Consider the following 12,410-nt stretch of genomic DNA (forward strand, 5'->3'; position numbering starts at 1 on the left):
TGCTTTACTTATATAAGTATATAATATAAATTAGTAAGGACAACTTCACTAAAATCAATTTACAGATATAATAATATATTACATAGACAACATAGTTTTTAAAAATATAGAGAACGATTATAACTTAAGAGAACTCCTAAATAATAATAGCAGATAGATAAATGAAGCTAAACGTGTATAATAATTAGTAATATATTATGTAAAGTCGTCCAAACAAGGTTAGACGGCGCCAGCGCTGCCCTAACCCGCCCTGAGCCCAAACTGCAATTAACTACCGATAGTAAATCAAACTAATACAATAACACGACAACGTCATGTTATAACAGTATTAAATTGCTATGATAAAGTGAATTTAACTGGTTCAGTTGCATAATTAACTCGAGATGAATCTGAAATCGATAATGGATTGTTTAAAAATATATTTATGAACCCACAGACATATATCAATATCTATCTTATATCTTTAAACGAGCAATCCTTGTATATATATATATATATACATATATATATATATATATATATATATATATATATATATCGGCTCCAACGATTTTCATGACATTTTGTATGTAGGGGGTTTCGGGGGCGACAAATCGATCTAGCTAGGAACCATTTTTAGAAAATGTCATTTTATTCGTGTTATATAGCTAGTTTCTGTTATAGCTAGTTTCTGTTTATACACCGATAAATTTTTCTGCGAAATACTAAAAATAACGTACCGGCAAAATTTTTTAAATCAGGGTTTGAAAAAATGCGGATAGAGCAACTACTAAAATGAGATTTTGAGATTAAAAACACGTTTCAAGGACACAACCTCTCTCGAAAATGTCGCCTGTAACAAAATTTAATCACGAGCGAACATAATCGATTGTCGACGGAGCAGCGAGAAGAATCACAAAATCAGACGAAAACCCAACGCAATAAATCGGTCCCTCCCGACACAAAAACACGCCCAAAAAGAGTTAAGCGTTCGGGAGATCTCCGAATACAGATTACCGAGCGCAGGTGTTAAATAAAAATAATAAAATTCAACTGTCCGATGTAAAAAGAGGAGTGGACGCGGCCGCGCGGCGCCGAACGAGGAATAATTTCGTTTGCAACGGCCGACAAACAAAAAACGACTTGTACCCGTCGAGTTAACCGAGTGTCCAGCACGCCTCGGCATTCGCTATTGGGAATCGATCGCAGATCTCCTCGCACCGTGCCCGCGCTCCCAGAGCTTTAAGGATTTATCAAGATTTAATAAGCTATAAGGACTGAGCAGTTTCTTCCAGTCCTTATTAGACTCCCTGATTAATAGCGAATCAATCATCTCATAACTCCTGCGCTATCTCATAAGATCCACTTCTAAGTTAGGCATCTTATACTGCATTCGGAATGTATAATGCGCCATTAACGTCTCCACATAGAGATCGGATAAGGGCACAGAATTACGATATCATTTCTTTGGGTAATGTAAGATACCTTATACTTAATTGGATAGGACAACCAGCCGTATAGTTTCAATCTCAGCGTGGTGACTAATCGTAGAGCATAGAAGTTAATAGATCTGCCCAGACGCTAGTGTATAAACTGAAATATGAAAATTTCAATAACCATTTTCTTTTTTCATTGTACGGTACCTAAGCTATGTAATTTCGCATTCGATATCGGGTGTAATCAATAAATAAATACCATCCTTGCACGTCGGAGTCGCGAGCTACAATTAGGGAAGGCAATCTCTCTTCGCACGTACACACAAATTGCTGGCAATCGAGGCTGAAAGTCCAACAGAACATGCATGCACATGAGACATAAACATAAATCATGCCAGCCGATACGTGTTAAAATTACACCGACGTATCTAATGGTCGATCGATTGCTATTATCTGAAATCGTTTTAGGGTACTGCAAAAGAACACACAATTTTAAATTGAAAAGCATAGTAACATTATAATAGAAGTATGTAGAAGTGAGGATTAGTCTGATCTGAGACAATTTCGATTTAAGTAAGCCAGTATTTTTAATATTAATAAGTACATAATTTTTCAACTCTTGTCTCTGGGACTTAGCTGATCTCAGACTGGCCGTGTAAGCATTGTCTAATAGTATCTTAAATTCAATAAAAAAAACTACAATTCATTTTCAATTTGTCAACTTGTTGTCAACAGACGTCAACTGTTGTCAACTTTTAAATAAAAGAGTATAATTCGTATGTATAGGCAGAGTAGACAGAATGATAGAGTATGCCGACTTAGAACTGATGTTGAAATTTTTAAATTTGACGTATTATGACGAAAATCGTCGCTAGGGTTGTTAACTTGTTACCTACGAATTTAAAACTATGACATATTCGCTGGACGTGTTCCTCTTTGGTCGTATTGTTGTTTATGTTTTGGCACATGCGATTAAAATTGACAGAATTTAATTTTGAAATCTTTATTTTAAATATTTAAAAATAAATTATATCAGCTAGCGCGAGGCACATTCCGTTCATAATCCTAGTGAAACCCGACGAATTTGACAGATATTGAAACCTGTCCGTCTCTTTGCAGTCGAACTACTGGTCGTTATGTCTATTGTGGTATAGGCTTGTCACACAAAAATCTGTCATTTCTCATGTAGGTGTTCAACTTTTAAATAAAAGAGTATAATTCGTATGTATAGGCTTGTCACACAAAAATCTAATCGAACTAATATTATTTTTAATTTAAAATTAAAAATAATATTAGTTCGATGCACTCCTTCACCGTAAAAACTATAAGTGTGCAAAATTTCATTCACCTACATTTCCCCATTTTTCGTCAAAAGGGATACAAAGTTTTTGGCTCACGTATTAATATATAGATAATATTTTTTATAATACTTTCTTCAAAGCGCCGTTAATCCTGATTAACGGCGCTTTGAAGAAAGCATGGGGATTGGGGAGCACACGTGATCGTTCCGAAGATCACAACACAACACTCGTTCAATGGGATACATAAATAGGGGGATTATCTTCCATCTCCTGACGCCCGCATCCTCCGACTTGGGAATTCCAGAACTAATCCCACCGAGATATTTATGGAATTATACCAGCACGAAATTTATGCTCCTCATATGCTGTTGGAATAGCAGGAAATCAGGATTTTGTGATCTGATTAAGGGAAACCATTATATCCAAACGCTTATTCCAAACATTCCTAGAAGACTTTATGCTTGCTAGATAACTAAACAATCCATGTGAATCGTGACTTCCTGAGAAATTATGAGATTACCACAAGAGGCATACTTTTTAGCCTCAGGAATATATAACATGACCGTTGACCATTTATGCTAACCGGTTTAACGAAACGCTCGGCGTTTGTGGAGATAATCTGTTGTCAGATCGAGATGGTACAAAATGTACGAGGGTACGGAGACTTTGAAGTGTTTCAAGTAATATAAATTCCCGCGATACAAATCTGTAAACATTTTCTTTACTTAAATTGGTGGTTTGTGCTTTAGGCGTGTTATGAGATGCTATCTGACTCTTATTAAAACCGTTTTGGGATTTCTGGTATTTTCTCGTACTTTAGCGCAATTTGAGATCCATAGACCTTTCAGAACAGGAACGTTTCTACAGATTCCCTTTTTATTTTATTTTTTAAATTGATTTATTCATAAAACTCTACATAATATTGTTACACTCGCCAAACTTATCTTTTGAGGATCATTTACTAATCGAGTTGATTTTATTTTATATATTTTATTACTAATCGAGTTATTTGATTCTCTATTTGCGAAACGTTTCCTGCCTAATTATACTTGAGGAATTTGTATACGCGTTTAGCTTTTGTTTTCAAAATACATAGAATTACGCGAACACAAATATTAATTTAGCGATTGTTTAAACTCAAATACTCGGGCCGGAGTTGCTAGAGTCATATGGAAAATGAGAAACACTTAGCTCCTTTAGCCCACTTATTATTATTTTTTGTTTTAGCTTCAAAGAGTTTTCAACCTCCACGACTAAAATAGGGGTATTTATTAAGGGCTCGTTTAAACATTTTCATGTGGCATTAGTCACTTGGCAAGACGAACAAGGCTAGGAAACGTTCGCTGAATGTCAGAACTAATTATTGTGTGGTTTAAAACGAACTGAACCAGTCATTGTGGATATGTAGGTCGCTCTAATTAGCTTAGCCTCTTTAGCATATTCTAGCTAGTGGTTACGTTTTTAAATCAAAAACAGTGAAGTGGTCTGGATTGACTCTACAATGTCAAAACGCATTAGCAGCAACTAAAAGTACAGCACGTAGCAATAGCAGTGAGGTGATAGTCGAAACCAAAGTCTAAGTATAACACCATTTCAATTCTAAACGGTGGAGACTTTTCTACCATTCGCAGCACCGCGTTGAAATCTGGCAACATCGTGGTGCCTAAAAGTAAAATAATACCCGGGTTTTACAGTGTATTACAACAAACGTCTCGTTTTAGAAGGGTAATGGCCCCCGCGGGCACCAAACAATACGTTCCCAGTATTTCGCGTACGGGTCAACGGCACGTAAACACTACTAGTGTGTACGTTACGGCCACGTAAGCCCGTGACGTGAGCGCGTATTTCAGTATCCACATACTCCACATACCCGGCCTTGGCTCCAGCTCTATATTGGTCTAAACACTAAACAAACTCCACCATCTTCGCTCATTGGTGACAATTGGGCCAAGCGAATGTGGTACCCAACTGGCAAGTGGCAACTGAACGAATAATGTGAACACTGGAAACTTATGGTAGAAGATATTCTGCACACAGCACAGTCGTGAGTCGTCTTCAAATTTTAATTGAGATATGTAATTTACCCTTTAGTGCTGAAGGCCTGTTACAAGATGAAACATCTTCACGTGTTGCAATAAAGATAAAAAAAATAATGGTTAAAGAGTTCAACCGCATAATAATATATCCTCTATTTTAAAATCGACCCGTAATTTAATCTTCCTGTATAAAGTTTAAGGTATTCTGTAAAAATCGAGCTGTTACATTCGACCGCCGCGGCAAACACATCGTAAACTTTTTATAAATCCAGAGAAACCTTAGGGCCGTGACAAATCGGAATGAATTTCTTAATCCTAAAAAAGTTCCATATATGACCCGTGGCATTGTAAATGACAATCCAACACATCAGTGCGTGCACGATTCGTCGCGGCTTAATCCAATGACCATAAACGTACCCTGGGAAACTGAGCAACGAGCATCCTGTGCTTGATATGGGCATTTTTCTCAAACGCGTTCCTTTGTTGGAAACACGGAAAGAAACACCCGTTTATAATGGTTGAAAGTGATCGAGGAAAAAATATTGTAACGTTCGTAAATACGTAATTTCTAGTTTCTGGAGTTTTTGAATGCCTTTTATCTGTTTAATAGTTAAGTTATGTAATAATAATAGACATTTATTCAACAAATTTCACAGCACACTACAATAAAACAAAGCATAAGAGACAGAGAAAACAAGAACAAAAAACGCACAAACAAAACAACAAAAATTCATACTAAGCCTAACCACATAATCTAAGGTGACAGAAAAAAAAACTATTGAGAACACTTAATTACAACGGTGCGGCTCATACCTGTACAAGGTATTTAATTTGCTTAAAAGTGCTAGTAAAATATAAACTCCTCAAAATCGCAGAAATAATGAGACTATACGGTATACCCAATGCTGAGCAAATTCCTGTAAATATGTAGATAATATTAAAACTGGTAATAGAGTTTTAATATTCTCTATTTTCACTGGTCTATTTTTGTAAAGTGGCACAGAAGATCAAGTAGATCAGCTTAATTATACCCGAAAGAAATTAACATTTACAGAAAGTTTGAATAGTAATCCAACAAAGGATACATCCGGTAATGATCCCAAGTGGGCGACGTAACGGGACCGAATATTGCCACATCTATAACGCGTCGGCAAATTAATCGGACGCATCTCATTAGTTTTTCAGGGCGTAGGCAGGCGATATATTCTCTGCCTACTCCCCGTCTCAGATGTCACGTAGGTGTTGCCAGAGGATATTTTACCGATTTTATGGTGAAAGTGGCAGATGTGGTTTTAGATTTTTTCCTCTTGATCGTTTCAATACCGGCCTTTGCCCAGCAGAGGGCGAATATAAGGATCAATATAAAAACGTTTTATTAAGTGATTGATCAATGTTTTGACATCAGCCAATCAAATGAGCTGCGAGTAGATAAATGCCTGTGGTAAAACCTCACAATCTGGGCATCAGTTCACGCAAATAAATAGCTTTATAGCTCTACATTTTGGACAGAGGTGGAAAAACTCGGGCTACGGATAGGTTTCTATCAGAATCAAGAGTTCCTATAGCTATGTGTATGTGTATATGTGTATACAGTGTGCCTTTTTCTGTTCATCAAGGGCATGTGTTATAGCGCAATCAACAGCGTACGTGAGGCATGCCCGCGACGCATGCCCTCTGACTGTATCCAAAACTTTCGCTTTGTTATTTTGTTTCTGGAATTTCTTATGACCAAATAAGCCGTACATATTCCACCCAGTAAAAGAAGCTGACAGACATTGCAACTGAACAAAAATGACAATGTTGGCGTTGCGTTCGTTGACGCATTCAATTATTAAATGCGCCAAAACGAAATTTGAATAAAAGAAGATGACGAAAATTGAAGATGAAAGTGCATAGTGTGGACATAGCTTATGTAACATATAACCAGGCTACATAGGTAACAGTTTACAAGCGACACCAAAAAACGAACAATAGCGGAATTAAGAGGATCGCGTCCATTGTCACGGAGTGGCGGCTACAGTCTCCGACTACAAAAACGAAGAGAACGCTTCACTTTCTTATAGGGTTGTCTCTACGTGAAAGATAAGTGGTTTTTCTTTTAATCCTAAAACGCGTGTTAGGTAAGTAATAATTGACTTCCCACGACTTTTAAATAAAAAAAAGAAATGTAATATAAGCGAAAATAATTTGCCAATATTTATCAATGACACAAAAAGTAGACTGAAGGTAGCCTTTCGAAGCGAGCGAGAGAAGGCTAAATTAAAGAAATTAAATTAAAATTATTGTTACGGACACACAGAGCCATCTAGCGTCAAACCAGTGCAACTTATCGAAGAAACGCAGACAGCGTAAATCCGCTATGCGATACTAGATGGCGTTAGGTTCTAGAAATATACCACACTTGTTTACGCAAATCGGGGTTTATTCTAGAAAGGAACATTCTGAGATTCGCCTCGGCGCATATAAATAGTCGCAGGCAGACGGGCCGGTAATTCAGTTCATTTCGAGCGATCTTCAAGGCGACTTCGGAGTAAAAACAAGTGATCAATAGTGAGTGAACCAGTGTAACCTACGACTTGGCTACGACCTAGGACAGTGATAATGCTTAGTGTTTTGGACCTAGTGCTTAGTGGAAGTGAATAAAGTCTTCAAGAGTGTCAGTAGGTCTTTCTCTCCAAATCCTTCGAACCCTAGCACGTAACATTATCAATGTACCTAGGCTAAAGTGTTTTATGGAAAATTTACAACAAGAATACAATTAACACAAACTGTAATTTATACTAAAATCAAAAAATAAAAGGAAATTGAATGTGTCCATTGAGCTAAGTAAACTTTACTCTTTTTCAGACTTAACTACTACATGTTTCATGTGATTCACTCGTGTAATAAATAAGTAATAACATCGTGTAATTGTCAGTATGTTGTCACGCTAGAGAAAAATTGTTTACAATCGCTAATTGGGGTTAGAGTGGACGGGAAATATATTTCCATTCATTATTATTCATTCAATTAATGGTAGTTTTATCAGTTTTTGCCATCGGAATATTGTTATTCCATTTTTTATTGCAAGGGTTACTTTTCTTAGAATGTGTGTAAGTAACGGTGTACGTTAGGCAGGTGAAGGCAAGCTAAAGCTTTAAGTGGTTTGATTTTAAATAGGTCCCTAGGAATTGGCTTCGATTCCCGCGTTGGAGAAACGTCGATTCCTAAGTAAGTAAGATCCATGCGTCTCTAGCGATTCGTGTGGGTTATCCTCCCACTAGGTTACGGACTTGAAGATGTACTGCCCAGTGGGCAGTGCCCACACCCTTGAGCGCTATGAAATTACCTAAGGGTGTATTTAAACTTTTAAACAATCGTACAATATGTATATTGTATAATGTTCGTTATTGTCTAGCTTTTATTACAAGTAATATAACACTTTAAAAGAAAATTTCCCATATCCCATAAAAAGTCCAAATTGGCAGCCCTATCCAGAATCTTAGCTATATTGTTATAACAAAATGACCCATCTCAATGTCGGCCGCTTCCCCGAACACAGACCTGCGCTCACCTCTAAGGTGAGTATCATTCTGGTTCTTGGGGGACTTTCTTGGGACATATCCTGTATTTAAATCCGTTTTGGTTTTAACGTAAACGAGGATGGTCGTGCGACTATAATGCTACAAATTTAAATGCCACTTATAAATATCTGATATTGAATGTACCGTAACTTCTTGGTGGAAATTCATGTTTCACAGTAATAATATACACTTTTCATGCACTTTTTCAACTTTTATTAATTAAGTATTATCTTTAACAGTATGTGAAACATAATTGTTAATTAATAAAAGTGAAAAAAGTGCATGAAAAGTGTATATTATTACTGTCAAGTGTGAAACTTATAAATAGTGTAAAAAAAGGGCAATAAATGGTACAATAACTCGGCGTGTACTAGAAATGAATTTAAGCAAGCTAGTTATGTAATTTACAATCAAAGTTTTATTTTATTTCACCGTGTTTTAGGAAGCTCATGCTACATAATCTTATATATAAAAATGGATTTTCAAATGTGTTAGTCGCGCTAAAACTCGAAAATGGCTGAACGGATTGGGCTGATTTTAGTCTTAAAACATTCGTAGAAGTCCAGGGAAGGTTTTAAAGTGATACGAAGTAGGGACAGCTAGTTATTTATAAAACTTTCTGCTGGACCACAGAATAGATAATAGTACAAGTAGCTGGACTGCAGTCTGCACCACTTTATAAATACGTAATATGTGTAATACAATGTAATATTATTAAATCTCACCTGAATATGAGATAAGATGTACTGATTAACTTTACTTTACGACTTTAATCCGATTTATTTAATCCAAATGATCATTTAAATACATAAATTAGAGTAAATTATAATAATATCTTATTTTAATTTACTCTCACATTTAACTGTTTGTTCGTCGTTAAACTGGTTATTGATATGTAGGTAAGTACTTCAAGTTCGTAGGTTAATATATATCCTGGAAAATTTTACCGTCAAGCGTTTTAAACGCATTTAAATTTTTAGCGCAACGAACTGTACAATAGGTTACATCTAGAACTAGATGTACAATAATAAGCTTATTTCCCTTTCACAGTATTTCTCGATTATCAAGTTAACGCCTACAAACGAGATTAATTCGGGATCATCCGCGGAATTACAATATCATGGTCCCACCACGATAACATATAAGTTTAAGCCTTTGAGGCTTTTTATGGATTATATCTGACACCTCGGATGAGGTATGGCGGCGGGCATTGTTAGTTATGAACCACCGAGGTGAGAAACACCACGGCTATTACGACTATAATATTAATCGGCTACACTCAACCTGCGGCCCGTGCGGCCCGCCGAGACTTACTGAAGTTTACCGCGTGAAGTTAAACCCTTTTGAAATTCACACCCACCGGCAATAAAGTGCGAAGTCGTCGTGAAAATTTTTCCACTTTTAAAGCGCTAATTTTGAAGAACGTTATTTTTTTCCCTAAAAATATTTATTGCGGCCCGCAAGACCAAAATAGACAGACGGACGGACAGACAACGAAGTCTTAGTAATAGGGTCTCGTTATCACCCTTTGGGTACGAAACCCTAAAAAGGTTGCGTACCACTGCTACAAACCATTGAGGTGAGAAACACCACGACTATTATGACTATAAATCGATATAATTTCGGATGCGCTCGGGGCTCGTATGGCCATAAATACCGCTATCACCCGCGGCTTTTACCCGTCGATATGATGTACATTCGAATAATATTATTGTACTTAAAGGTTTAACTTTTAGAGCTTATTGCCGAGGAAAAGTGGTCAACCAGATTTCCTTTGGGCTGCACAATGTTCATTATGAATCGTAATGTACATTGTACAGCCCAAAGGAAATCGTAATTTACGATGTTAATAATAATTACTATAATAATAACTATTAATAAGTAATAACTAATAAAGTTCAATTAGTTTGACGTGTTTGTGGACGACTGCGCTATAAAGTCCTTATAGAACCGTGGTCCCCAACCTTTTTTTCATACGGGCCACAAACATGGCGGTCTTGGCCTTTGCTTTAGCTTCGTGGTTTTGGCGTCACGAGCCACAACAAAAAATTTTTAGGGTTAAAAAATAACGTTCTTTAAAAATTAACGATTTAAAAGTGGAAAAAAATTCACATCTTCCACGACGACTACATTATTTTGCCGGTAGGCGTTCAATGGTTTAACATCACGCGGGCCACAGGTGTCCCGGCGGGCCGCAGGTTAGGGATAGCTGTAATATAGAAGATGTGAACCAACACTCTTGAGCAGGGGTGGGCAAATGAGGCTTTGTGATGGTGGTTTATCCATGAATACAACTAGGGTTGCCACCTTTTTTTTACAAATAAAGTACATTGGCTACTTTAGGTGAGAAAAAAACCGTACACAGTATAAAAATAAAGTACAATTTATAAAATTATCTGTAAGTATAAATAAAACTGAATTCTGTACTTTGTTAGTTTCTTTAAAACTCGAGAACGGCTGAACCGCTTTGGCTTATTTTGGTCTTGAAACATTCGTGGAAGCCCAGGGAGGGTTTATGTTGGGAGATAGGTGATAAGAGGTTCATCAGGTCATCTAGTTTGAAATAAAGTATTTTTGCGTACTTTATTATTTTTGTAAAGTACAAAGTACAATTGCCTGAAATAACGTACAATACTTTAAAGTTTAGTATGGGTGGCAACCCTAAATACAACTGAAGCAAGTATGCCAAGAATATTTCTGTGGCATATCATAGCATCTTCAAGTACAAAAGGTCAAGATATTAGGGTAGAAGAAGCCATAAAAAATTAAAGGAAAGACAAAACTATTTAATTTATGCACACAGAGTGGCTGTGGGTGACCTGTCCGAACTTATGAAAAATAATACATAATATCATACAAAATTTGTAAAACAAGTTAGGCATTTGTACAGGAGCTCCAGGAGGTAAAAAAATTGTCTATTCATTTTTAACACTCTCCCTGTCATGGATTCCGTCTGCGACCCTCAATAATTCTAGTGCAGCAAGCCAAAGCACTTTTGTAACTCTTTTGTTAGGAGGCCATAGGGTCCGCCGGTAGCCCCCATGGCCTAAGTGTTAAATGGTAAATCTGCGACAGTAAATTTTATATTCAGTAATCTTGAAGAACTTAATTTAGGTTGTAGATGACTGAAATGTCATGTTGTCTGCTTTCCGACAAATTCAGAATCATAAGATAGGGATAGGGATAAGATAGGTGGTATAAACTCTGGAATGGGCTGTCACCAGCAGTATTTCCGGACCGATACGACCTGCAAACCTTCAAGAAAAGAGCGTATACCCTCTTAAAAGGCCGGCAACGCACCTGCAGCTCTTCTGATGTTGCGAGTGTCCATGGGCGACGGTAGTTGCTTACCATCAGGTGACCCGTTTGCTCGTTTGCCCCCTTATTTAATAAAAAAAAAAAAAAAAAAAAATAATAAATTGTTAATCTGTTACAATTACAAAAGTACTACATTTTATTAACTTTAACTTCTAGAGACACAAAGATTATGCACAAAATAAACTGTAACATGATTATGCTTCTAGATACATGCATACTTCTTATATTATAATATTGTGGTATGTGTTACGGGCTAGACTGTAGACAGCAGACAGCTTAAACTAATTTTATGGAATATACCAAAGTCGCACTGTGGACGCTGGTAATGACGACAATAATAAACTTATATTCTTATACAATTCTTACAATATATATCATTATATCATTGCATTTAAATGCTTCTAAACGAGGTAAGACATAACAAAAACATGATTTTGACTGAACCTATGAACTTGTAACAGAAACTTGGTCATAATTTACAAGTGAAGTAACTTTAAAGTATACCGCTTTGGAATTAGTTATAAAAGCAAGTAAATCATCTTTTAACTTACCCATATTTTGTAGAAACAAACTCGAAACAGCAATTTTTCACAATTTTAAACACAAACACCAAAACATACCACGGCAGCCATTTTAAACCATAGACCTTTTTTTTTTTAATTCGTCCCGGTCGGGATGGGCAAAGGGAGTAAAACCATAAACCATAGATTGGAGCAATCTGCATTCTGCAAACTCAAATCTCAATCTGCAATAAAAGATTTTTGACAGATCTGCGTA

At 36.5% G+C, this 12,410-nt stretch overlaps 1 protein-coding gene across 1 annotated transcript in view; it reads right to left on the reverse strand.

Annotated features, from left to right (window-relative positions):
- Window positions 1–12,265, reverse strand: part of LOC121735338 (bone morphogenetic protein receptor type-1B) — a 98,949-nt gene extending 86,684 nt beyond the window's left edge. The window contains exon 1 of the mRNA XM_042126129.1: window positions 12,185–12,265. Coding sequence (XP_041982063.1) covers window positions 12,185–12,188 — 4 coding nt within the window. The 5' untranslated portion in view covers window positions 12,189–12,265. The remainder of the gene's footprint in view (window positions 1–12,184) is intronic.
- Window positions 12,266–12,410: the final 145 nt, after the last annotated feature.

This window comes from Aricia agestis, chromosome 17, assembly GCF_905147365.1.
Source record: "Aricia agestis chromosome 17, ilAriAges1.1, whole genome shotgun sequence".
Classification (NCBI taxonomy): domain Eukaryota; kingdom Metazoa; phylum Arthropoda; class Insecta; order Lepidoptera; family Lycaenidae; genus Aricia; species Aricia agestis.